Below are 22462 nucleotides of genomic sequence, written 5' to 3'. Positions count from 1 at the left end.
CGAATTTCTTAAGTAAATGAGAAATAAATAAAAGAGATAGAAAGATAATCAAATTACATAAAATAATTCTTAGCCCCTAGATTTATTTTTTTAGAAAGCTATTAACACTGGCAAAATTATAGTAATAATAATAACATAACACAAGAAGTAATTGATTTAAATTAACATCACGTTTTAAGGAATATCAGGGGGAAAAAAAAGAGATTAAAAATATATGTATACCCAACAACAACAACTGCCTTCGTGAAACAGTGCTGTACTTCTTGGAGTAAAAGGCCCAAGGAAAGTCATGAGTCCACTGCCTGAGAATTAGTTATGGCCATAAATGCCTTAAATTAAAATAGCAACCGAAATCTCCTCTGTTTTAAATCTCCTAATATATGTTATCCGAATTAATTTAATTTAAGGACCCAGTCTATGCAGATTCATGGGCAATGTTGGAGTGGAGAGCAGCACTTCTCGAGTAACAATTCCCCACATTAATATTTATGCAGCATATGCAATCTATTTCTGTTATTTTTATGGTTGTTATTCTATGTCTGCAAAGGTCATTTAAATTATACTGCGGCCGAAAATTTGTTTCATAAATTTTGATATAAATACTAATTACACACTATAGTAATGCCAGCAGGGATCCTTTCATTTATCACATTTATATCACCTTCGCTGCTTTAGTGATGACATAATGGAAAGCAGTGAAAAACTGGGACAGTTTTATTCTAATATCCTAAAGCTAGTTGGAGTTGCAGCAGGTTGACTTAGTGAATAAGAATTCCTACCACAATTCATGTGATTTAAGAATCTTTAATAAGGTACGAAATGTTACCAAACAGTTCTGTAAACTAAATTTTACATACCAATTCTTCTAACCATAAATATTGAATATCTTGTAACATGTATAACCGGACCTTTACATGCGGATAAATATGGAAATTAGGATTTATATACATTATGTTCTTGTATTTGCCAAAAGCAACGGACAGATATAGTTTATATCTTTTTTTTTTTTTAATATCACTTTACATAAACAAATGTAACAGTTTGACACGCAGATCCAGGCTTTCACTATACGAATTTCTTGACAGGACGTGTAACAACATTTTACTGCACTACTTAGACTGGACTTTGGGACGAAATGTTGCACTTTATACAAAAAAGCACATTAATACCAATAATATTCTGTTAGATGGACGTTTAGACTGTAATAATACAAAGTAATTCACATTTTGGTACACATTTACTAGAACATTCTTGCCATTCAGTACAAATAGTTGAATTTCTACCTCTTCCCTCTGCCCCCCCCAACCACCTCCGCCCCCCCGCCGCTGCTCCCGCCCGCCCGCCCCTCCCCCCACATATATGCAAAGACCACAAATCCACGTATCCCCTTATTCAACTTGCGATATAACTATTTACAAAATCAAACAGTACATTTTTTTGTTGTTTTGTTTTTGAAGCTAATAATTCTGTATTTACAAGAGGGGATGGGGGGAAGGCCGCTGCCCGAGCAGACATGCAGTTGGAGATCTCTAATCAGTGGTTTCCAGTAAAGCCCTAAACAGTTGGCATTTGCCCTGGTAACCTTGTCTTCTTATGCATCCTACTAACCCCTTCGCCTATCAAGCCTTGGAACAGAGCACAGCAGAACAGTCGGAAAAAAAGGGGGAAAAAAAAAAAGAAAATTAAAAAAACCACAACAATTTTAAGAAATGAAGTCTTCATTTTACTCGGTCCTGGGTCTACTGGCAGCATTTTACTTTTGTTTGCTCGTTTAAATTCTGATTTCAAAGTGTTCATTATTTTTGGAGTCTTTAAATAGGGTATTTGTTTTCTCACTTGGGGCTTTTTTGTTTTGTTTCGTTTTGTGGGTTTTTGTTGTTTTGTTTTAGCGTTTTAGACGTACCATTCGTTAAAATTTGATGTAAGCGTGCTGTGGCTGGACGTGTGGTGGACTGCGGAGGAGGAAGGGGATAAGGAGCTGGCGGTCTGGTTTTCTGTGGATGGAGACACGATGGTTGGAGGGGTAGAGGACTCGTAGCCTGAGCTGGCGGCGGGAGAAGGCTGAGACCCCTGCGAGGATGATTCATGGACCTGCAAGAGAAAACCCGGGCAGAAATAGAGAGCGGCAGAGGACGGAGGCCCTGGCGGCGGTCGCTTACGACTGGGGATGCGCCAGACAAGGGGACCCAGCGCCGAGCCCCGGGCCCGGGCATCCCCGCGGGGCTCCTTGCCGGCCCCAGCCCCGGGGCCGCCCCCCCGGCCCCGGCCCGGCGGGGAAGGCCGGGCAGCGCCGCACCGGCTGCTTCCTCGCACTGCCCCCCCTCCCCTCCCGGGCTAAAACGCACCGACAAAAAGGCCCTGCCCGAGGGCCCGGGACTGAGCACGGCCGGGTGCGGGCCGGCGCGGCTCGGCGGGCCCGGGGCGGACTCCGGGGCTGGGCCGCAGCAGCGCGGAGCCCCGCAGCTGGCCGGGCCGCGCTCCGCCCGCAGGCACCACCGCGCCGCCGGCCCGCGGCCTGGGCTCTGCTGTCCCCGTCCCCGCAGCCCTTTCCTCCGGCCAGGCCCGAGGCAGCATCCGAGCCGCGCACACCAGGCACCCTCCATTTACCTTCATGTGCTTTCTGAGGGAGCTGGGGTGCGTGTAGGACTTGTCACACATTTTGCAGAGATAGGGCTTGTCGGAAGTGTGCACATGCATGTGCTTTTTGCGATCGCTGCTGTTTGCAAAGCGCCTGTCACAGCCCTCGAATTCACACTTAAATGGTTTTTCACCTATTGCAGAGGGAAGGAGGGGGAAACGGATCTGATTAAGCAGGGCCGGCTGGATCGCTCATTGTCCCCACCGCCCCGCCGGATAGAAGCCCAGGGCTCCATTTCAAACACTTGCAACTTTCTAACTTCAACGAGGCTCAGATACCCCAAACCTTGCTTGTCTTCTCTGTTCTTTCCACACCTCCAACCCCTGTTCAGCGCCCATTTCGGGGCGGGGGGAGGAGGGAGCTAAATAACTTTTTTTTTTTCCTTTGGAGGGGTGAGTTTCAATTGCAGCCCCAGCCCGGGCACCTCTCCCTCCTCGCAACGCTCTGAGAGCAGGCATGGTGGTATTTACACACGATCCTCAGTGTCTAGTTTCCGTTTTTATAGCTCATTCTCGTGATATTTAACGCTCCCACCCACCCCAGCCCCCTCCCCCGTATTTTCTTGCAATATTGCAAATTATCCGGCCGGGGAAAACAATGAGAGGACAGCCCTAACAAACCCTTTGCAAAAGCGCTCGGGAAAGCGGCGCTGGCTTTCGGCGCTCCGGGGTGAGAGCGGTGGGAGAGAGTTCTCTCAGCCAGAGGCTGCTGCATTTCCACCTCCCGCGACAGGGAAAAGTTCTCAGAGATCCTGGCGCCTACCCTTCGCACAACAATAACACACTAACGCGCCGAGCTCGGTTTATTTAAAATCGCTCATCGGAATTAAATATTTACCAAGCCCTGAATTGCACAGGGGAGACGGATGAGCTGCCTGCAATATTTAGCACAATTTCTCATCGTGCCACCGTCAAAACTGCCGAACAACAATTAATTAAAACCTATAAATTTAAACAGGACAGGTTGCTGCGATACCCGCCCCCCCCCCCTCCGCCCTTGCCCTACCAATCCCAGCAGCAAGCCCTGCCTTTCTCCCCCTCTGCTTCGGCAGGGATAATTTTCTTTTTGTTGCCGCTGCTGGCGTGGCTGTGACCGAGCTCGTTTTGCAGCGGAGCTCCGAGCCGAACTCCCCGGAAAAATCAGTGGCCTTGGATCATAACCCCTTCACCCCCTAACTCGACCAAGCAGCGCCCCGGCCCCTCCGGCCCGTCCCTGCCCCCCGCTCCGGCGCTCGGCGCTTCCACTCGCAGAGAGAAAAGCTACAGAGAAGGTTACCGTACCTGTATGAGTTCTTTTGTGTATTTTGAGATTCTCTGATCTGGCAAACACTTTGCCACAGCCTGGGAAAGGGCAGGGGAAAGGTTTTTCACCTGTGTGGACTCTGATGTGATTTACAAGTTTATATTTGGCCTTGAAAGGTTTCCCTTCTCTTGGACACTCTTCCCAGAAACATATGTGATTGGACTGCTCGGGTCCTCCAACGTGCTCCACCGTGACATGAGTCACCAGCTCGTGCATCGTGCTGAAAGTTTTGTTGCAGGACTTTTTGGGGTTTGACAATTGCTCGGGCTCAATCCACTTACAGATGAGTTCCTGTTTGATGGGTTGCCGCATGTAACGAAAGAAGGCCCCTGCCCCGTGGTGGGCTGCCATGTTCATGTTCATGTGGCCGTAGCCGTGCAGCTGGGTCGAGGCGTAGTGCTCGGAGCGGGGGCTGGTGACCTGGCCGTACTGGTCGGGTCTGCCGTACATGTCTCCGGAGAAGCCCAGGCGCATCTGCCCGTTCACCACGTTCGGCGAAGCGTGGCTGGTGGCTTGTTCGTGCAGCCCCGGGAAAAGTATATGTCCCGCGGCATCGGTGTGTCCGTGGGGTCCGGCGAAGCTGCCGGCAGCGGAGGCGAAGAGGCTGTGCTGGGCGCTGGCGGCCGCCGCCTCCCCGAAGCCTCGGTTGCGGAACAGAAAGTCCCGGGTGGAGTTGAAGGCGGCGCTGGAGTAGGAGCTGACATGGGTCGGGTGGTGGTGGTGCCCCAGGGCCGCCGCCGCGTAGCCGGGCGCCTGCGAGGTGAAGGCGGTCTGGCCGGCCGACGCCAGCTCGTGGGTGCTGGGGTTGATTTTGAAGGCGCCCATGCCATCAGCGAAAGGGTTGATCCCCAGCCCCACTTCTCTGTCCGTGACATCGGCCGTGGAGTGGTGGCGAGAGGACCCGAAGGTAGTGACTCCTATGGCGGGATACTGCGGTCCAGCATCCAGAAGCATCTTCCCAGCGTCGATGCAGCAACCAAAAAAAAAGCACGCGCGCACACACACAACGCGGAGAGAAGCAGCAGCAGCAGCGGCGAAAACACCCTCTTTGGAAAGTCAGCGACGATCACCACCAAAGCAACCACATCAAAAACACCCCCTTCGGCATCAGCGCGGGGGGAAGAAAAAAAAAGGGGGGAGAAGGAAAAAAAAAAAAAAAGGAGGCTGGTGCAGAAAGGGGAAAGAGATCTTCGGAGTTGTAAATAATAATAATAAAAATGTGCCCAAAAAATATTCACTGTCTCTCTGCTTTGACTTTTCAGGGAGGTTTAAGTTGGGAGGGGGTTGGGTGGGCTCAAAAATAAACTGCCTGCAAATAACAATAACGGAGAGAGAGCAACACGGGCAGAAAAAAAAAAAAAAAAAGCAAAACAGAAAAGAAACTTCCTTCAGTGATTTTTTTGGCTATAGGAATGTTGCAAAGTGGCCGAGAGATTGTTTCTCTCTCCTCTTCGAGCTTCCCCACACTCTCCCCGATTTTTTTGGGGGGGGGCCCTTTTTTTTTTCGCTTTGCAAAAAAAAAGGCGCAAATCATGCACAATATTGTCTTTTGCGGTTTATCTTCCTGGGGAGAAACTTTCACCTCCTCAGCCGGGCGGTGAACGCGAGACTGATAGCGGCAATCATTCCTGCAGATAAATGAATTGAAAAGACGACACCGTCCCCCCCCTTGATGAATGGGAGCCGGGGGCGGAGCGCCGTGCGGGCGGACGTGAGCGCTCATTGGTCGGCGGCGACTCCCCCTTCCCCGCGTAACTCCCCCCGGCCCCGCCAACGAGGGGCGCGCACGGCCGCCTCCCGCCGCTGATTGGCCCCTCCGCCTCATCAATCGCAGGTATTGTGAGCGCCCTGACATCCCTTCTGACAAACAGGGCGGCAGGAGTAGCAACTTTTTTTTTTTTTTTTAATATATAAAGCTTTTTTTTTTTTTTCCCCACTAAAATATTTCCAGCGCATCTTTTCGTATGTATGTGTGCTAAGGAAAAAAAAAATCTTTGATTATTATTAGGGTTATTTTCTCCCCCGCTCTCCCCCTCTCTGTCCCTCTCCAGCACTCTGATAATGATGGTAATGATGATTTCTTGGTGATCCAGAATTTTTAAGATCACTGAGCAACTTTTTAGGCTTTGAAAAGAGAAGCCCTGTAGGGACTCGCTTCTTTTGAAGTTGTTGTTTTCTTCCTGTTTAAAACTGAAGCTCTCCGAGAGTAGGTGCTGGGTGCATTTGATTTTGTTTTTAAACACCAGGCGTGATTTCTCTGGGTAGCTGACTCTATCTCTCCATCAGGTTTCTGAAATAAATCTTGTTTTCTGCACCCATCAAAACGCAGGTGGGTGAGAACTCTTAACTTTCTACTTTTGTTGTTGTTGTTTAGCCTCTTTTTTTGTTTTCTTTCTCCTTTCTCTCGCTCTCCCTTTCTCTCGCTCTCTCCATTTACGGAGCCTCTTTCATTCAGGTAAAACTGTAAATTTCCCAAACCTACATTATTTCTCATCCTACGGCATGAAACTCCCAGATACATCTTCTCTTTTGCTTTTTTTTGTTTGTTTGTTTTGGTTGGTTGGGGTTTATTTTTTTTGGGGGGGGGTAGCGTGTGTGTAAAAATTTATTTTAAATCCTCGATAGGAGAAATGTAAATTTTCTGACATTCAAACCTTTTCTAGTTCACAAATCAGTCACCCTTGTCACAGTTATTGAAATTCCTCAACTTGCCACACCAGGACGGTGGAAAAAGCAGGCGGTGTCTTTGTTGCTGACCAGGCTTTTGATCGCCAGAGAAAATTTACTTACCTTCAGATGAGTGAGCAGAAAAAGAAATAACACTCCCTTTGATTTAGTTAGAAAAATGCAGACATTTGGATTCAGTGCAAACATACAACACTTGGTTGTTTTCTAGATGCAACCCTCGATTAACCTGTCTTTCCCCAGCTCAAAGTCTATTGAAAAACTGAGGATAGTTCTTTTTTGTTCCCGCTACAAAGAGCCATTGACTATATATTAAAATTATTGTTGAAAGGTATTATAAGTATGGTATTTAAAAGCAGAAAACCTTTGTGGCTGAATCAATTAAGCTAAGCAACATTTGTACAATATTTTAAACGATGCTTCCGCAGAAAAAAAAAAATCTCGTGAAACTTTAAAACATAGACCTCTTTGTGCGTGTATGCATATAGACACTTACGTATGTGACCATGTGTGTGTGTACATATATAGAACTGGCAAATTATTTATTTACTTAGTCGCCTGCACATTCATTAGCTCTAATTATTTTCAAGTAACGAAAACAGCAAAAGCCCGCTAAGAGTCGGACTCCTTCCTTTTCACCTTTGTTCAGCCGTTCACTTGTCTCCTTCGCAGCTCAATCCGAGCCCCTCCAATTCCTAGTGCCAAACAAAGAAACTTTAAACTCATCCCGTCTAATTAAAGGCGCTGGTAAGCAATCCGCAGCGCAGGTACCGGGGAATCAGACCAGTAGCGCTGCTGCGCGAACGCTTCTCGGGTGACAACTGCGTACAAAAATGGCCATTCCGCCTAGAAAACAAACAAGCAAACAACAACAAATAAACTTTGATACTCCTTGAAGGAATGTTTCGCTGCAGTTTATCTGCAGATGCAGCTTGCATGTGCTCGGTGCACGCAGATGGCTTTCAAAGCAGATGTATTATGTAATTTCCCCTGGATCTTGGGAGGCTTTATTTTTTTTTTTCGGAATAATGCTGGGCTGAATCTACACGTTTGCATTTATTCTGCCAAACCCATTCGACGGAACTGCAATAGTCTATAGCAACAGGTATACCCGCCCTAGGAGCGCGCCTGTGCGTGGACGTGGTCTTCAGGCGGGTGTTACGCGATTTTCTGTGTTTGGTGCTAAAATTAAGCAAAGGACAGAGTTGTCAGTGTTGTAAAGTCTTCAGGGCGATGTCAATAGGAGATCAAGAAAGTTAGGTAGTCCAGTACTATCCTGCCTACCAGTGCAGGGAGAACACAGTGATCATTCCAGGACGGCACAAAATATATGAGAAGGCAGACGAGAGGGTATTTTTAGGAAGCGTATCTAAATATACAGTGTAACAGTGAATGTAAAAAAAAAAAAAAAAATGTTGTGGGTTGTAGAAGTTATCAAGTGGGATTTGCGGCGCGCTCTCTGCAGGAAACGAAAGCTGCTCCAGTTCAAAGCCACATGCACCAACGTGACATATAAGCCATTAAAATATCATCCTGACGGCTCATTTCTGCTTCATCATACATTCCCTAACTGCTTCCAGAAAGCAAGAAAAGAAGAAATGAAGGATGACCGCCTCGATGGAAGAGCCAAAGAGGTGGTGGGTTCATGGAGGGGGGTTATTGTTTTCTTCTTTCATTCTCTCTTTCTTTTCCCTCCCCCCTCCCCCCTCTTTCATTTTTGCCAGTTCAGAAATGAGGGCGAAACCTTCAACAGGTCGCAGGGGTAAGTGCCTGGGAGCAGGGGGTGGCTGGACAGCGGGCTAGCCCTCCACCGCCTGCCCCAAGGGCCGGACGAGTGCTCCCTGCCCTCGGGGGGCCCCGGCAGGAGGAGGGTTTGCCACCCGGGGGGGGAAGGGCTGGAGCCCTGTGGTGCGGGGGGCCAGTGCCTCGACTGCCCTTCGCCCACGTGGGGCCGGTCCCCGGCGGCACCTCGGTGTGCGGGGGCGGGCGGAGGCAGAAGCACCCGAGCGCCGTCGAGGGGGGTTCAGCATCTCCACCGGACGCCGGGCACCGCGCCTGCTCCCCTCCAACCCGAGCCCGAGGAGGGGCCCGGACGGGCTGTCCGCGCAACGCGGAGTAGAGGGGGTTCACCTAGCGGAACGGAGGCGCTCCCAGCCCAGACAGCGGCCGGGGTCGGTGGGGACGGGCAGACGGCGGGTCCAGCGGCCGCCCAGGCGGGGCTGGGTGCCCGGGGGGGCGGGCAGAAGGCGAGGTGTGCTGACAATGGGGCGAGCCCCGTGGGGAGGGGTCCCAGGGGACGCGCTCCCCGCCCAGAGACTCACCCACCGCCGCGCCCGGTACCACGGGGGCGCGCTGGGGGAGCCGTCGCTCCGGCACTGCACGCTGTTCTTTATAGGTGGGTGCAGTGGAGACGGAGCCCCGGAGTCCGGCCGGCCCCCTCCACCCCCCACTCACCCACCCCCCCGCGGGCAGGGCCTGAGGAGCTGCCAAAGGAGCTGGGTGCCGCCGCCAACTTCGTGCAAAACCCGCAGAGGAGCTGAGACCAGGATCTCAGCCCCGAGGGCCCCCCCCACGCTCGGTGCCGGCTGGGGAAGGGGAGATGCTGCCAAATCCCTGCCGAGGGTGATGCCCTCAAGGGTGACCTCTGACCCGAACCCTGCTCCATGTGCCAGCCCAGCGCACCGGCACAGCGCCGAACCGGGCGGGGACCGACATGGGCTCCTCGCCGAGACTCCCCGGCTGCCCGCCCTCCTGGTCCTTTGTCATGAACGGTCCCTCAGCCCTCGGGAGCCGAGGAACTTTATTTCTGCACCGAGACCTTCTCGGCGAGCTCTTCCTTCTCCTTGCGCGGCCGCGGAAAGCACAGGTTGGGTGACAAGACGCCGGCGGCGAGGCATACGCCACCCCGGCTACCGCACGCTCAGCCCGGCTCCCACGGCCAGAGGCAGCGCCGCCAAACCCGCCTGGGGCCGCCCGGCACCCGCGGGGGCTGCGGCTGCTCCCACGCCCGCTCCGCCGGTGCAGCTTTGGCGGGGTGTAGAAGTGACCGTTTGGGAAAGGGGGGCCGGGTCCCGCCTGCGCGGGTTGCAGCCCCTCACACCTCCAGACCCAGCGTGGGACTCCGGGGAGGGTGGTACTGGTACCCCGCACCGGAGCCCCGGGTCTCGGCCCGGACGAGATCCGTCCAGCTCGGGCAATGGGACATCCTCGCCCTCCTGCTCCACCAGTGGCACTGCGTAGATGAGAAAGAGGAGCGAGATCGAGCCAGAGTTTTAGCCAATATTTACTCTGAAATCCACAACTGTTTTGCCTTCGCTTTTTGTCATCTGGTAACCATTTGAAATATTAAATGCAGCGATTTTTTTTTTGCCCAGTTTCAACAAGTTTTGGCAAACGCTTGGAAGCTGAGCACTCTTCCAGCCTCCCATCCTAACCAATAAAGCATAACTGCAAACCTCTCGCTAACGGGGCTATCTGACTTGATAAAAGTGTGAAGACGAATGGAAGATGACTAAAAAATATAATTCCTAAGGGTTTCCTCTAGTTCTTTTTATTTCGGCAGTAATTTTCATCACAGCAGTGAAAATATTGAGGACATCAAATTATTTGTGATAGAGTATAACTGTGATGCCCTGACGAAGTTTCGTAATTAATATCATCAATTATTTGTGTTAGGATTCATTTTTATTTAGCAGCCCTGGAGTCCCGATAATAATAGTAGCAAGAGCAATAATAGTAATAATAATAATATCTTTTGAAGTAACTGATTCCAGATTCTAGTGTGCTTTTTTGTATTGGGGGGGGGGGAAAGGGGGTCGGTGGGGGGGGGGGGGGGGAAAAAAAAAGAAAGAATTTCAAAGATACCTGCAAAAATTCATACTCGGACATCAAATCCCAGACCTGCTCTCAGGGTTATAGCTGCCGCTCAAAGAAAGCTGTGCAAAGTTCTGCCTGCAGTAGTGGCAGTGCTCTGCCTTGTGAAGTGCAAAGAGCAAGCTGAAAATTATAGGCAGGGAGAAGTGCCAGGGTGGTACTATACTAATCCTTGCTGAGACAACAACTTGCGTTGGAGGCTCGCATAGAGTCCGAAATTTAATTTCGGGAGGGAAGGATCTGTAAACAATATCGTCGAGTTGGTAAAAACCTGCCTTACAATAGCCTGCCAGAAGGTGAATGTCAGATCAAAGGAGAACTGAAAAGATGTCCTTTCATATTTTTTTTTCCCCTAAATCAGCCATGGAAACTTCATGACTCCATAAAACATGTGCTGCTTTGCTGGGGAGACAGCCTCCAGTTTCCCCTCGGAGAAAGCTTGTCTTCAACCCTTCTGTGATTTCCCTCACCCTCACTGCTTGACTCTTTTGTTTTGTTTTCTTTTCGAATCCATGATGCTGAAGTCATATAGCGCCTCACTTTTTTCATATCATACACAAATGGTTTTGCTCTTAACTTTCCACCCCTCTTCCCAAACAGGAAGAAAGTCAGGAAATGAGGCACAAGACTCCCCTTGTCATGAGGAAAAGAAAACGACTTTACCGAAACATCCTGGAAAAGTCAAGTAAGTTAAAATACGTCTCTTTTTCTCCTTCTTCTTTTTTTTTTTTCAGTTCAAAGAAGACAATATTTTTTCAGCTTAGTGTTTAACATACTTGCATAAATACAAATCAGCGACACAACTGCCCACCAGCAGCTGCCTAATCCTGCTCAATGCCTATTCATTTGGAGGTTCTAGAATTAATATTTGACGACTCTCTCATTGAAACAACAACCCCTGACCCCGTGTGATTGCACTGTCACATTATTCTATGACATATTCATCTTGAATTCATTTACGGACGATTTGATTGGAATGAGGTTTGACATGTATTGGATCCTATTAAAGAAGAAGACTTTGATCTTGTTGATGGGGTTTACATGATATGTATCATCTTTACCAGGGATACCAGGCTTCCACAATGTGGTGTCTAAGTAGTTAGTGACTGACAGCTTATCTGACAGGAATACCTTAATTTTGAGGTACTGAATGAAATATTCGATTTAAAATAAGCATATGATTTGCTTCTCCTAGGTTAGCTCTAGGTCACAAAAAGTGAGAGGCAAACCTAGGCACCTCGTCTGGTAGCTGAGTTCCCGTTATTCAGGAACCTTGAAACAGAGACGTCCCCATAGACGAGAACGGGGCGAGGGAATAGAAGCAGAGTGCCCCCAAGCCACTCGGTACCCTCACCTCTCTTCTCCGAGGAGATGCTGGGATTACAGAAAGGCTTTCTCTTGAACCACCTCTTCCTAAACAGCAGTGCCTTCTGCCGGGACAGGCAGGGACTCGGGCTCAGGTCCTATGCCCTGCTCCTGTGCCACTTGCTGCTTCCATCATCCCTCCCTGCCCAACGCGAGTTTGGGGGATAAGGAATCGCACAGGGTGACTTCTCGGTCCTCTCTGTTTCTATTCCTTGCTTTTATCCCTTACTCATACTAAATATTAGAATTTTAAGATTAACCCGTTCCCTTCCTCTCATTCGGGAGTTGAAGCCTAAAGGTAAGCCCTGGAATCGGCTGTCTGGGGAGTTCAGAGCATCCCGTCCCAGCCGTCGGGCAGCGACTGGGAAGTTTCTAGCAGGGTCGTCAGGAAGGGAAGTTTCCGCAGCTGCAGGCTGGGAGAAGTTCAGATTTTGCTCTCCTCGATGCTTCTCAGGGCAGGAGCCGTTCCTTGCACTGAGCACGGCCCTCAGGGTGAGCAGGATTCGACCCCAAGTCAAAGAGCACAACACGAGCAGCCTCTGATTTTCGGGACCTTTGCACCTCACCTTCACAGCAGACCCTTTCTCCGGCAAAGGCAGAAATACGGATAAGGGCTTTGCTGAATAGGTAGATTCCGACCCCAAACAGGGCAAAGTGTGGTGGATGCGTAAAAGCGTGCAGCAGCTGTGGCTGTCCCCATCCCTCTTACCGCAAAGGGGTGCGCGGCTCAGTTTCAATCTCGTAGGCCCCGGTAGCCGCCGAGTGCAGGCGGGAGCCAGGGGGTTGGGGCTGCCCGGCTCGGCCCCACACCCCCGAAGTGGGGGCAGGCGGAACTCCGGATCCCCCCGCACTGCAGGGCGGGAAGCGAGGAGGCAGCTCTACCCCCTCCCAGGGCACAAGCCCGACGCGCGGGGCTCCTGCCTTCTCCCGTTGCTGTCTCGGCCAACTCGCTTCTTTCCCGAGAGAACCGGGCCGGGGGCAGGTTCAGGTGGAGAAAGTGGGCAAGAAAGGTGCTTGTCACTCTTCTTTGCAACATGTCCCCTCTATAGAGCAGCCCTCCGGCAGGGACGGGCTTTGAGGCCGGGGGCTGTGGACGGGGTCGCAGGAACACAGCAGCCACCAGAACATTTGTACTCAAGATCAAGTTGCCCGTCTATTAGTGCTGATCTGGCACTCAAGAGAGCACTATGGTCCCTCCAAACTTTACTTCCCTTAAGATAAGGTCTATCTTATAGATCTTAAAAAAATATTGTCCTATGGATCTGCCCTGACGTCTGAGTTTCAGCTTCAGCTCAGGATGTTTCTGTTCTGCTGCTTGAGCAATCTTGATTTCTCCCTGGAAAAGCTCTGGTTCATCCAGCTCATGAGTCCCGAGGGTAGCCTAGAAGGGGATGCCCTTACCATAGCCAGGTGGGTTGAAAAGGAAAAAGTAATTTTTTTTTTTTTTTTAACGGCCCTGCACAAGCTGATGTTGACACGTTTGAAAGTTTTCGAGAGCCTGGCTTATCTGGTCAAACACGGCTGAGGTCGTTGCCAAGAAGCAGGAGACCTCGGTCACCCCTCGAGTGGCAGCCGTACGAGCTAAAGCTGCCAAAGGGCTGCACGAACAGGCGTTCAAGTTTTCAAAACATCCTGGGAGATGTGCGGAGCTCGGCCGGGTCTGGCCCCGCTCCCCTCCTCTTTCCCGTTTCTCCGCCTCCCCGCAGTCATGTGGCGACCCCGCCCGCCCCCCGCCCCGCTCCCCCCCACCCCCCGCGCGCAACCGGGGCTCACACCAACTTCACATAACAGTGGGGGACACCGAGGGCCAGGTTCTCCTGCACTGCCTGTAAAAGGGAATGAGTAAAAGCCCTGAGCGAGAGGCGAGCGGAGAGCCATCAGTGTCTGACGAGAAACCATCACAACATTTTAAATGAGCTTAGGGAAAACCGGTTATGACATCTTTTTAATTGATAAACTGTTCCAGATGTTTTCTCCCTTGACTGAGAAGTGTCAGAATTGATGGATAACAAGTATGTAGAGATGCAGTGTTTTAAGGAGGTATGAGGAAAGCAGCTTTATTTGGAATTCACACTTTCAGTACATTTGTAAGTAACAGATTCATACTTCCTAACGTTTGTCTCTTCTGTGCACTCCTATTGAAATCGTCGTGAATAGGACTGTCAAATCCATTTCGTAGAGCAAGTAGACTTGAAAGTTGCGATATTGTGAGGATGGTGTGCGGTTTAAAATGTCTGCGTAAACATGTTATGTAAGGATGGAGAGCTAATTGCATCATTTGTCACTTTTCATCATCTCCACTCAGAAAGATGTACACAGGGATGTATCTATAGCTTGCTACCTAAATATCAGCCTTGTGATACACGGGAAATGTGGTGAAGCCTAGCAGAGCCAAAATATTTAACTGTAGCCAGCTCGGAGTGTGCGAATTTGTGATAAAAATGTCCCCTATGTGGTTATGTATGTCCTACACTTTAATCTTAACAGTTTCCGATCATTGGCTGTAGCTTCTGTTATGGAAGTTTCTAGGTTGACATTGCCAGATTCTTGTTTTACCACTTAACATAAAACCTATCCATTGCTGACAGTGTTAAATTTCTATGGAGATGCAAAATACCACGCTGGGAGCTTTACCTGGTGTGCGTGCAGTAAAGTATCCACTGCCAAGTTAACAGCAAGTCAATGTACTAAAATGCTGGGAATTTGACACGATGGATAGACAATTGATTGTTGCTCTATTTAGTAAGGCCGCGGGTTTATTGGTGGAGTCGTTTTTATGTCAGAATCCAGGTTCTGAGGTAATACTGTAGGCAGATATTTACAGCTGTGTTTTCCTTTCTGGAAGTAGAAATCCTATTTATTCCTTCTTTTCCCATGTTTCATTTACTTTTTAAAGTTCACGATCCCCTTCTTAAAAACTTAAGTAGATGCTTCCTTCTGTGCCGAAGCCCTAAGCTTTTCTAAACCTGTAAGGCCTCAGTGTGTAAAGCTGAAACGCTACCCTACACTTCCACCACTAGTGACGCAAACCCTGCAGACCACGTTCCTTCGTTCAACAGAGAAGCATCAGAACTGACTCGGTTTTGAATGTTTTGCAATGCCGTTCCTTCAAGTCAAGGATGGGGATTTTACATGGAACTACCCTGTGTGTGTGTGAGAGAGAGGGAAAGGGAGAGAGTCTCCCTCTTCTGGGTTGAATACTCAGATTCAGTCTAAACATCACGATTTCTTGCATTGCTCCCGCAACCAATAACCAGATAACTGCTAAAACTTGTCGAAGGAGGAAAAGGGGATGGGGAATCCTTTGTCAGGGCTCAGGCGGCGGTGCCACAGCCCGAGCACCAGGCCGAACGCGTGAGCCTGTCAGACGAGCTGCCGGTGCGGCTCCAGGGGCGGTTTCAGCCGAGGAAGGCCCCGCTCCCCGCGCTGTCAACAAGTGCCGGGGACCGGCGGGCTGGCCCGGGCGTGCTTCGCGGGGGCCGTCTCGCCTCCCGCTGCTCCGTCCGGGCGGCGGGGACCGGCTGGGCTGGCGGTGCTCTTCCGGAGGGGAACCCCGCGGGCTGCCCCTCCGCCTCGGGGCAGGGCGGCGGGACCGGACAAAGGCCTGGCCGGGCGGCCGGTGTGCTCTTCCCCGAATCGCCCCGCCAGCCTCGGCTTTGTTCCCCTAGGGCGACATTCCGGCGGGGAAGGCTCGGCAGTGTCCCGACAGCAGGACGCAGGGCGGCTTAGGGGAAGACCCCGACCAGGGCCTCCCGCCGCCGGGCCGGGCTGCGGGCTCCGCCGTGTCCCCGGGCCGGCCCGAGGGGCTCCGTGGGGCGGGGCGGGGCGGAGGAAGGGGACGCCCGGCGGCGGCGCATGCGCAGGCCTTCCCCCGGCACTTACACCCCCGCCTCACCGAGCGGTAACCCATTCAACCGCCAGCGCTACCTGTCATCGCTGACGTCACCGTGGCGTCAGCCAATGGGAAGGCGCGGCGATTGTTTGGCCGGCGGGGCCGGCGCCACGGCTCGGAGGCGGCGCGCGGCCGCTCGCGCCCCGTCCCGTCCCGCGGCCGCGCCGCGTGGGGCTGCCCGGCGGCCCCGCGGGAGGACGGGCGGCGCGGGGGCACCTCCCCGGCTCCCGCCGCCAAAACCGAGCCCCCGCCGCCAAATCGGAGCCCCCGCCGGCCCCGCCGAGCCCTCCTGCTGGCAACGCCGCCCGCGCGCCCCGCCGCCGGGGCAGCGGGACCGGGAAACTTTTTTGGGGGAAAAGAAAAAAAAAGAAAAAGTTTTGTTCCCCCCCCCCCCTCCCCGCCCCGTGTCTCTCTCCTCCCGCTGTCAGGTGACTTTTTAGCCTTTAGAAGCTAATGAGTGTGGATGCTCTGGGATCCCAGTGATGGACCCTGCTGCTCTCTCCAGGCGGAACACGGCACTGAGATTAGTAGACTTGGCGGGGGCTCCTCGCCACCACCACCACTACCCCCCCCCGAGCATGACAGCCTTCCCAGGCTTCGCCGGGCACCCCCACGCCACGGCGCCCACGCAGTCGGGGGAGCACGCCGCCGAATCCCGCCTCGGGCCGTACTCGCTCCGGCCAGAACACATGGGGCACCGCCACCATCCTCATCCTCCTCCTCAGCATCACCCCGCGGCCCTTAAGCTCAGCCCTGCCCCTCATCCCCACCACCAGCTGCACCACCACCACCACCACCACCATCATCATCATCATCATCATATGGCAGGCCAAGCCGAGGTGGTCTCTAGTCAAACGGGAACGTTTGGCCCGGCGCAGTCACCAGCAGTCCCTTACCCCGTCTCTCGCCCAGCCCAGGCTCTGGCAGCAGGTAGGGACTTCTTCATACGCAGAGACCTGCCGGCCCCACTCATGCCAGGGCTGACCGAGCAACACCCCGCTGCACGTTCTCACCACGGACTGTTTGTCTCAACAACAGGTAGCTGCCCCGGACACCATGGTCACCACCACCACCACTCAGAAGCTGGGAATCCCTCTGTGTTCACTGGACTCCATGAGCAGCCTCCCAATGCAGCTCCAGGTGGCCATCTAAACGGACAGATGAGACTGGGGTTACCTGGAGAAATGTACGCCAGGTCTGAGCATTTCACTCAAGTACCAGCCTCCAGGACAGATCCTTTTACTGCTTCTTCGCTTCATAGCTACGGTGGCATGAATCTGAACATGAATCTGGCTCCACACCACGGCCCGGGTGCCTTCTTTCGTTATATGAGGCAGCCCATTAAACAGGAACTCATCTGTAAGTGGATTGAGTTGGACCAGACTCCCAAAAAATTATGCTCGAAAACTTTCAGCACGATGCACGAGCTGGTGACTCATGTCACGGTGGAGCACGTTGGAGGACCCGAGCAGTCCAATCACATATGTTTCTGGGAAGAGTGTCCAAGAGAAGGGAAACCTTTCAAGGCCAAATATAAACTTGTAAATCACATCAGAGTCCACACAGGTGAAAAACCTTTCCCCTGCCCTTTCCCAGGCTGTGGCAAAGTGTTTGCCAGATCAGAGAATCTCAAAATACACAAAAGAACTCATACAGGTCAGTATGTAAAGCTCTCTTTACTCTCTCTCTGTGTTATTCAGCATACTGTTTTGCTTTATTTTGTTTTTAATGTATCCTTTGGGTTGTTGTTGAATGCACGCCAACTACTTCTGAAAAATAAATTCTCAGATTTGTTTGCTTCTTTACCGTTTGGATGGAAGGGGGAGAAAAGGGAGGGGGAAAAAAGGAAAGCGAGAACAAATCTCAGAATTCTCGTCCATATTTTTTTCTGATTGTGCGGAGAGGCGGCTGTAATGTTTATGCGGGTAGAGCTGCGTAAATATCGAGTGATATAGCTTTATTTCTGCTTATTCACACAGGCGGGGATTTTTTTTTTGGCAGTTTAAAGTAGCTGGGAAAAAAATGAAATCATTGTGCAAGCTCACGAATTAAAACTGAACAATAGAAGTTACAACTTGTCTAGTCAGTTTTGACTGATGTCGCTGAGATGCTGCTGCTCGAACATTGTGAGAATAACACAGCTGCGACCTTTTCGTTCAACAGTTTTGTTTTGGGCAGAGGGACTTTCAAATGTTTGATCTGAATAACAGTGACATTTTTAATGAGCATTGCCTTCCAACAACTCTTTGCATTCGCAAACATGGGGAGCTGCAAGTTCCGATCCTCTGGAGGGGAAAAAACAAAACGAACCCTCCCCCCCCCCAAAAAAAAAAGGAGAAAAAAAAGGTATTGTTTCGGCCTGTACATTTTGAAATATCATTTGCAGATCTGTTAAGCGAAATTGGGACATGTGTCAGAAATATCTGTTAGCTCTAGTTAATAGAAAATAAAGTAACTCGATGGACGATCTTTCAAAGCTATTTTTGAACTCTTCCGGACAGGAAAGCATTTATAATTAATGAAATTTCACGTAGAAAGTTTTCACACTTCCAGGAGCAGCTTATGAAGTTGTATTAATTAGTTTAGCAGCCGGTGTTTGTGGAGTGTAGCGCTGGCACTATTTTTTTTTTCCCTCTGAAGAAGAAGATAAGAAATAAGTCCTTTTCGGAAAATTTAATCTGTTCCAGTGTAGGGTTTTCCACCTCCCACCCCCTCCTGTACAGCCTTATGCACTGCGAGGGAAACTACATAATCCTATTGTAAGATCTGCTTACAGCCAAACGATTTTTTTCGCCTTCCAGTTCATAAAACTCCCCTTCCCCCATGCTCAGTGAAGGGTTTGACCTTCCAGGAGTTGCGTTTTTATGATATAACTCGACGTGATATAATATGCAGAACGTATACTAATTCCGTATCGCTATAGTCTAAACATAGCACAGAGATTTTACAGCGACCGTCACTCGTCACCTAATTATTTTTCCATCGCTCTATGAATAGCTCGACTGTGTGCAGGGGGGACGATAGCAAAGTTGTGCTCCTCTGCTGCCTTCTCGGCTCCCTTTTTCGAGGAGAAAGGAGTGTCCCCGTGTCACATAACTTGTATTCGAACCAGGCTCTTGTCGGATCAGCACAGGTACAGCCATTAACCGGGAGAACTCATCCCTTAATGACAGTGTTTTTCTTAAGTAAACAACTTTTACTGCTCTTTAACGGCCTCTCTGTTTGAAGTCTCTGAAGCAGAAAATGGTTAAATTCTTGGGAAAACTGACCTACATCGGAGACGCAGGTTCAGGGCAAACCCGAGATTGGAGGTTTGCATTTATTAAACATCATTCCGCGCGTCTGTACTTTTCGCTTTAACTTTCCCGGTGATTAATTGCTGTATTGTGAAAACTCCTGCAGGGCCTTTATGGTTCCACCGTTTCTATTAAACACCCAGAAGTTGTCAAAAATGCAATGTTTCTGAAACCCTAATAGAACTCGCTACGAATTATTCATGAAGACAGTTCTAGATTCAACAGGAAAATTATTGCCTCCTCAAATATTAATGACTTCTGATTTCTCCGAGGCTGGGGAGCAGGCAGAGGGATTTCTGGCAGTGTGAGAGTTGTCCAGGTTGGAAGATAAAGCCGTTGAGGCGGCGGCAGCGGGACGAGCAGGACGGGCAGGGATCGCTTCGCCTCCATCCCAGCGGGCCAGGAACAATAGTGCGAGGCGTGGGACGGAGCCTCTGGCCCTCCCGGGCGGCCCCCGCCACCCCCACGCCTCGCCCGCAGCCCCGGGGGCCGCCACCTCCGGCTCCCCTCCTCCCCCCAGACCCTTGTTCCCCCCTCATCCCGGAGAAGTTGCTAAATACCTTAATCCACTCCCGGAGACAGGGGATTATGCCACAATTTCCAAGCTGAATTTCACTGAGCACTTTTGCCCAGCTACAAGTGTGGGGGTAAAATGGCGGTTGAGATCCGGCGCTTCTCCATCGCCCGGGGAACTTTCTGCGTGGCTGCACCTCTGAGCCCGGGCTGCGGCAGCCAGGACCTGTAAAATATCCTCTCCCTGCCGGGTAGGGATTTCCACGTAAGGAAAACTGCTTTCGCGAAAGCAATACTTGCAAATGGCTCGGATGTCTCCTCTTTATTGAGGCGTTCAGGGAATGCAAACCGGGCAGCTGAGAAAATGCTGCCCTTTTCCCACTTGAAACCTGACTGTACGGAGGGACTTTTCAGCGGCTCTTTCAGGGGATTAAGCGAAGTTGAACATTTTTCAACTCTCTGGGAAGCGGAATGCGCCCCAGCCCGCTTTTACCTGAATGTAACTCACTTTGCACAGAGTGCTTATGAGGATGGCTTTCCCTGGGGTCTCCTAACTTACTGCTTGCTTGTACTACACTAATATCCTTGATTTGTTGTCTCAACTTGGATGCTGAAGGTCAAATTGTTTCCTTACGTGAAACTGTAATTAGATTATATGCGTGCGTGTGTCTATACATACGCGCAGCTGTATGTCGACAGTATTTGGTTACAGGACCCACATCGTTTTCTAAGAGACCTTATTTTTAATCTCTTCCCCCCTTCCCTCTAACGCCAGGTATTTACCCATCCTCTGTGCAAATGTTAGCGGATCAGGATATGAGAACTCCTCGTTGATGATTACAGTGCAGAAAGGACATACTTGAAACACGAAGCCATGAGCTTTTTCCCACCCACCTTGCATGAAGTGCATTCATGTGAAATATTTGGAATGCCTTCCTTTATCTGCCTCTGCTCGCAGCCGAGCACGAGGTGGGCTGTGTCCCTCCGAAATTTAATCGTGACGAACTGAGAGGGGGGAAGAAAAAAATCGGAAAAAAAACCCCAAACCTGGAAGCTTTTACAAAGGTTGGAAGTCCTTTCGACCGCATACGCCATGATGGTGAACACAGTGGCTTTGTTTGCACTTCACGTTTAAGGTTCGGCCATACATTTTTATGGTGTCCTCAGCTCCCTGATACGTTTTGGCTTTTGAGGGATGAGTAGGTTATTTTCATACTCGGTTGGTGCGAGACCTGGGCACTCCTCGGCGAGCAAGGTTTTGCAGTTTGCTATTATCAGCCACAATAATGTCGTCAACATTTCATCCCGAAGCTGTCTGTGGCGTATTTCCTTGAAAACCTCTTATATATTGTGTACCATACACGGTCCACACGATCCCGAGGTTAAACTTTCACACGACTTCAGCAACACGATTATATTTCTATTATGCTTAACGTCACTTATCATATTACCAGACAAATTAATCCCGATTGCAATTCCTTCCATGACTGAGTAGGTTCAAATGAAACGGGAATCCTACTCTCACGACAGTGCCGTGCACTGGCCTAGTCATCCTCCTGCTGGATATCATTTTGAGACCCACAAACAATGTCTTTTTGAAAGATTTTGTGCCTTAACACACGGTGTCAGCAAGCCAAGGAGCGGGGAAAGGAGGCAGAGTGCGGATCTTCCACGGCATTGTAATCAGTGCAAGAATGGAGTGGATGAGATGTGATCTAGCCAGGCTATGACTAATATTTCCACGTGCACCTGGGCAGTGTGAGAAATGTATTTAACTTAAAAACCTTCCCAGGGATAAAACACTGACCGCTCTTTCTGCAGGACATCGGAGCCTGCGGGGACAACACACGTTGTTCGCCCGGAACGAGCACTTGGCCTCTAAGTCTTCCTTATCTTGGGGCTATTTCTTTTGCACAAAACCCCACGTCGACACACAGGGCACGGGAAGGAGGAGAAGTGGCCTGGCACAGCGCTGCCGGTGTGGAGCCGGCTGCGCAGCCGGGTGGGCACCGGGCGGCGGCGCTGGGGGAGGTCGGCGGGGCGGGCGGGGAAGGGCAGGGCCGGTGGCGAGGGGCCGGGCGGAGGCCAGAGGGGAGCTGCCCCAGGGACAGCGGTGCCAGGGCCGGAGAGAGGGGCCCGGAGAGGCTGCGGGCTTGGGGAGGTGCCGGGATGAGCCGCTCCATGCCCCGCGGCTACCGTCGCTAATGGCTGTGCTCGCCCATTGCCTCCTGCAGGGGAGAAGCCGTTCAAATGTGAATTCGAAGGCTGTGACAGACGCTTCGCCAACAGCAGTGACAGGAAGAAGCACTCGCACGTCCACACCAGCGACAAGCCCTACAACTGCAAAGTGAGAGGCTGCGACAAGTCCTACACCCACCCCAGCTCCCTGAGAAAACACATGAAAGTGCACTGCAAATCCCCTCCTCCCAGCTCTGGCTACGAGTCCTCCACGCCCTCCCTGCTGTCCCCCTCCTCGGACTCCGGCCGGGAGCCTCCCGCCTCCTGTTCCCACGCCGAGCCCTCCGCGCCCGCGCAGCCCGCCGCCAACCTGAGCGAATGGTACGTGTGTCAGGGCGCGGGGCTCCGCGGCCCCTCCGCGCCCCCCGCTGCCCCCCCGCCACCGCGCCCCCACGGCGAGCCCCGGCCCCGCTGCTAGGGCGTACGGCGGGCGGCGGAGGGGCGGCGGGCGGCCCTCGCCCGGCTGGGGTCGGGGAGCGCTGCTCCGGGGCACGGGGAGGCCGAGCGGGAGAGGCGGAGAGGCGCTTGGCGGAGGGAGAGACGACGCGCTGCGAAGGACGCGGGTGGGCCGGCGGCTGGGCCCAGCGCGGGCTCCCGACACCCCGCACACTGGAGGGCTGCTCCCGCCTCGGCCGGGGTGCTGCCGCCTCCTCTGTCCGT

The 22462-nt window shown here is 51.6% G+C and overlaps 2 protein-coding genes across 2 annotated transcripts; one reads left to right on the top strand and one right to left on the bottom strand.

The window, feature by feature from the left end:
- Nucleotides 1–1351: 1351 nt before the first annotated feature.
- Nucleotides 1352–5554, bottom strand: LOC135991318 (zinc finger protein ZIC 1). The gene is made up of 3 exons (XM_065639825.1): nucleotides 3919–5554; nucleotides 2608–2771; nucleotides 1352–2091 (listed from the first exon to the last, which is right to left on the bottom strand). Exons 1-3 carry the CDS (start codon nucleotides 4892–4894, stop codon nucleotides 1894–1896), a joined length of 1338 nt encoding a protein of 445 aa, XP_065495897.1. The 5' UTR covers nucleotides 4895–5554; the 3' UTR covers nucleotides 1352–1893.
- Nucleotides 5555–16208: 10654 nt separating this feature from the next.
- On the top strand, nucleotides 16209–22220 carry ZIC4 (Zic family member 4). The gene is given in 3 exon segments (XM_065640082.1): nucleotides 16209–16227; nucleotides 16230–17411; nucleotides 21799–22220. Coding segments are annotated over 3 exon segments (1623 nt in total).
- The last annotated feature ends 242 nt before the right edge of the window (nucleotides 22221–22462 follow it).

This window comes from Caloenas nicobarica, chromosome 8, assembly GCF_036013445.1.
Source record: "Caloenas nicobarica isolate bCalNic1 chromosome 8, bCalNic1.hap1, whole genome shotgun sequence".
Classification (NCBI taxonomy): Eukaryota; Metazoa; Chordata; class Aves; order Columbiformes; family Columbidae; genus Caloenas; species Caloenas nicobarica.
The sequence above is the reverse complement of the archived record's forward strand: the minus strand, read 5'-3'. Positions and strand labels throughout refer to the sequence as shown.

Coding starts and splice junctions, on each gene's coding strand:
- LOC135991318 (XM_065639825.1), bottom strand. CDS start 4,894: ATGCTTCTGGATGCTGGACCGCAGTATCCCGCCATAGGAGTCACTACC. Junction 2,772..3,918: donor ACACAAAAGAACTCATACAG/GTACGGTAACCT, acceptor CCTCTGCAATAG/GTGAAAAACCATTTAAGTGT. Junction 2,092..2,607: donor CCCTCAGAAAGCACATGAAG/GTAAATGGAGGG, acceptor TTTCTCTTGCAG/GTCCATGAATCATCCTCGCA.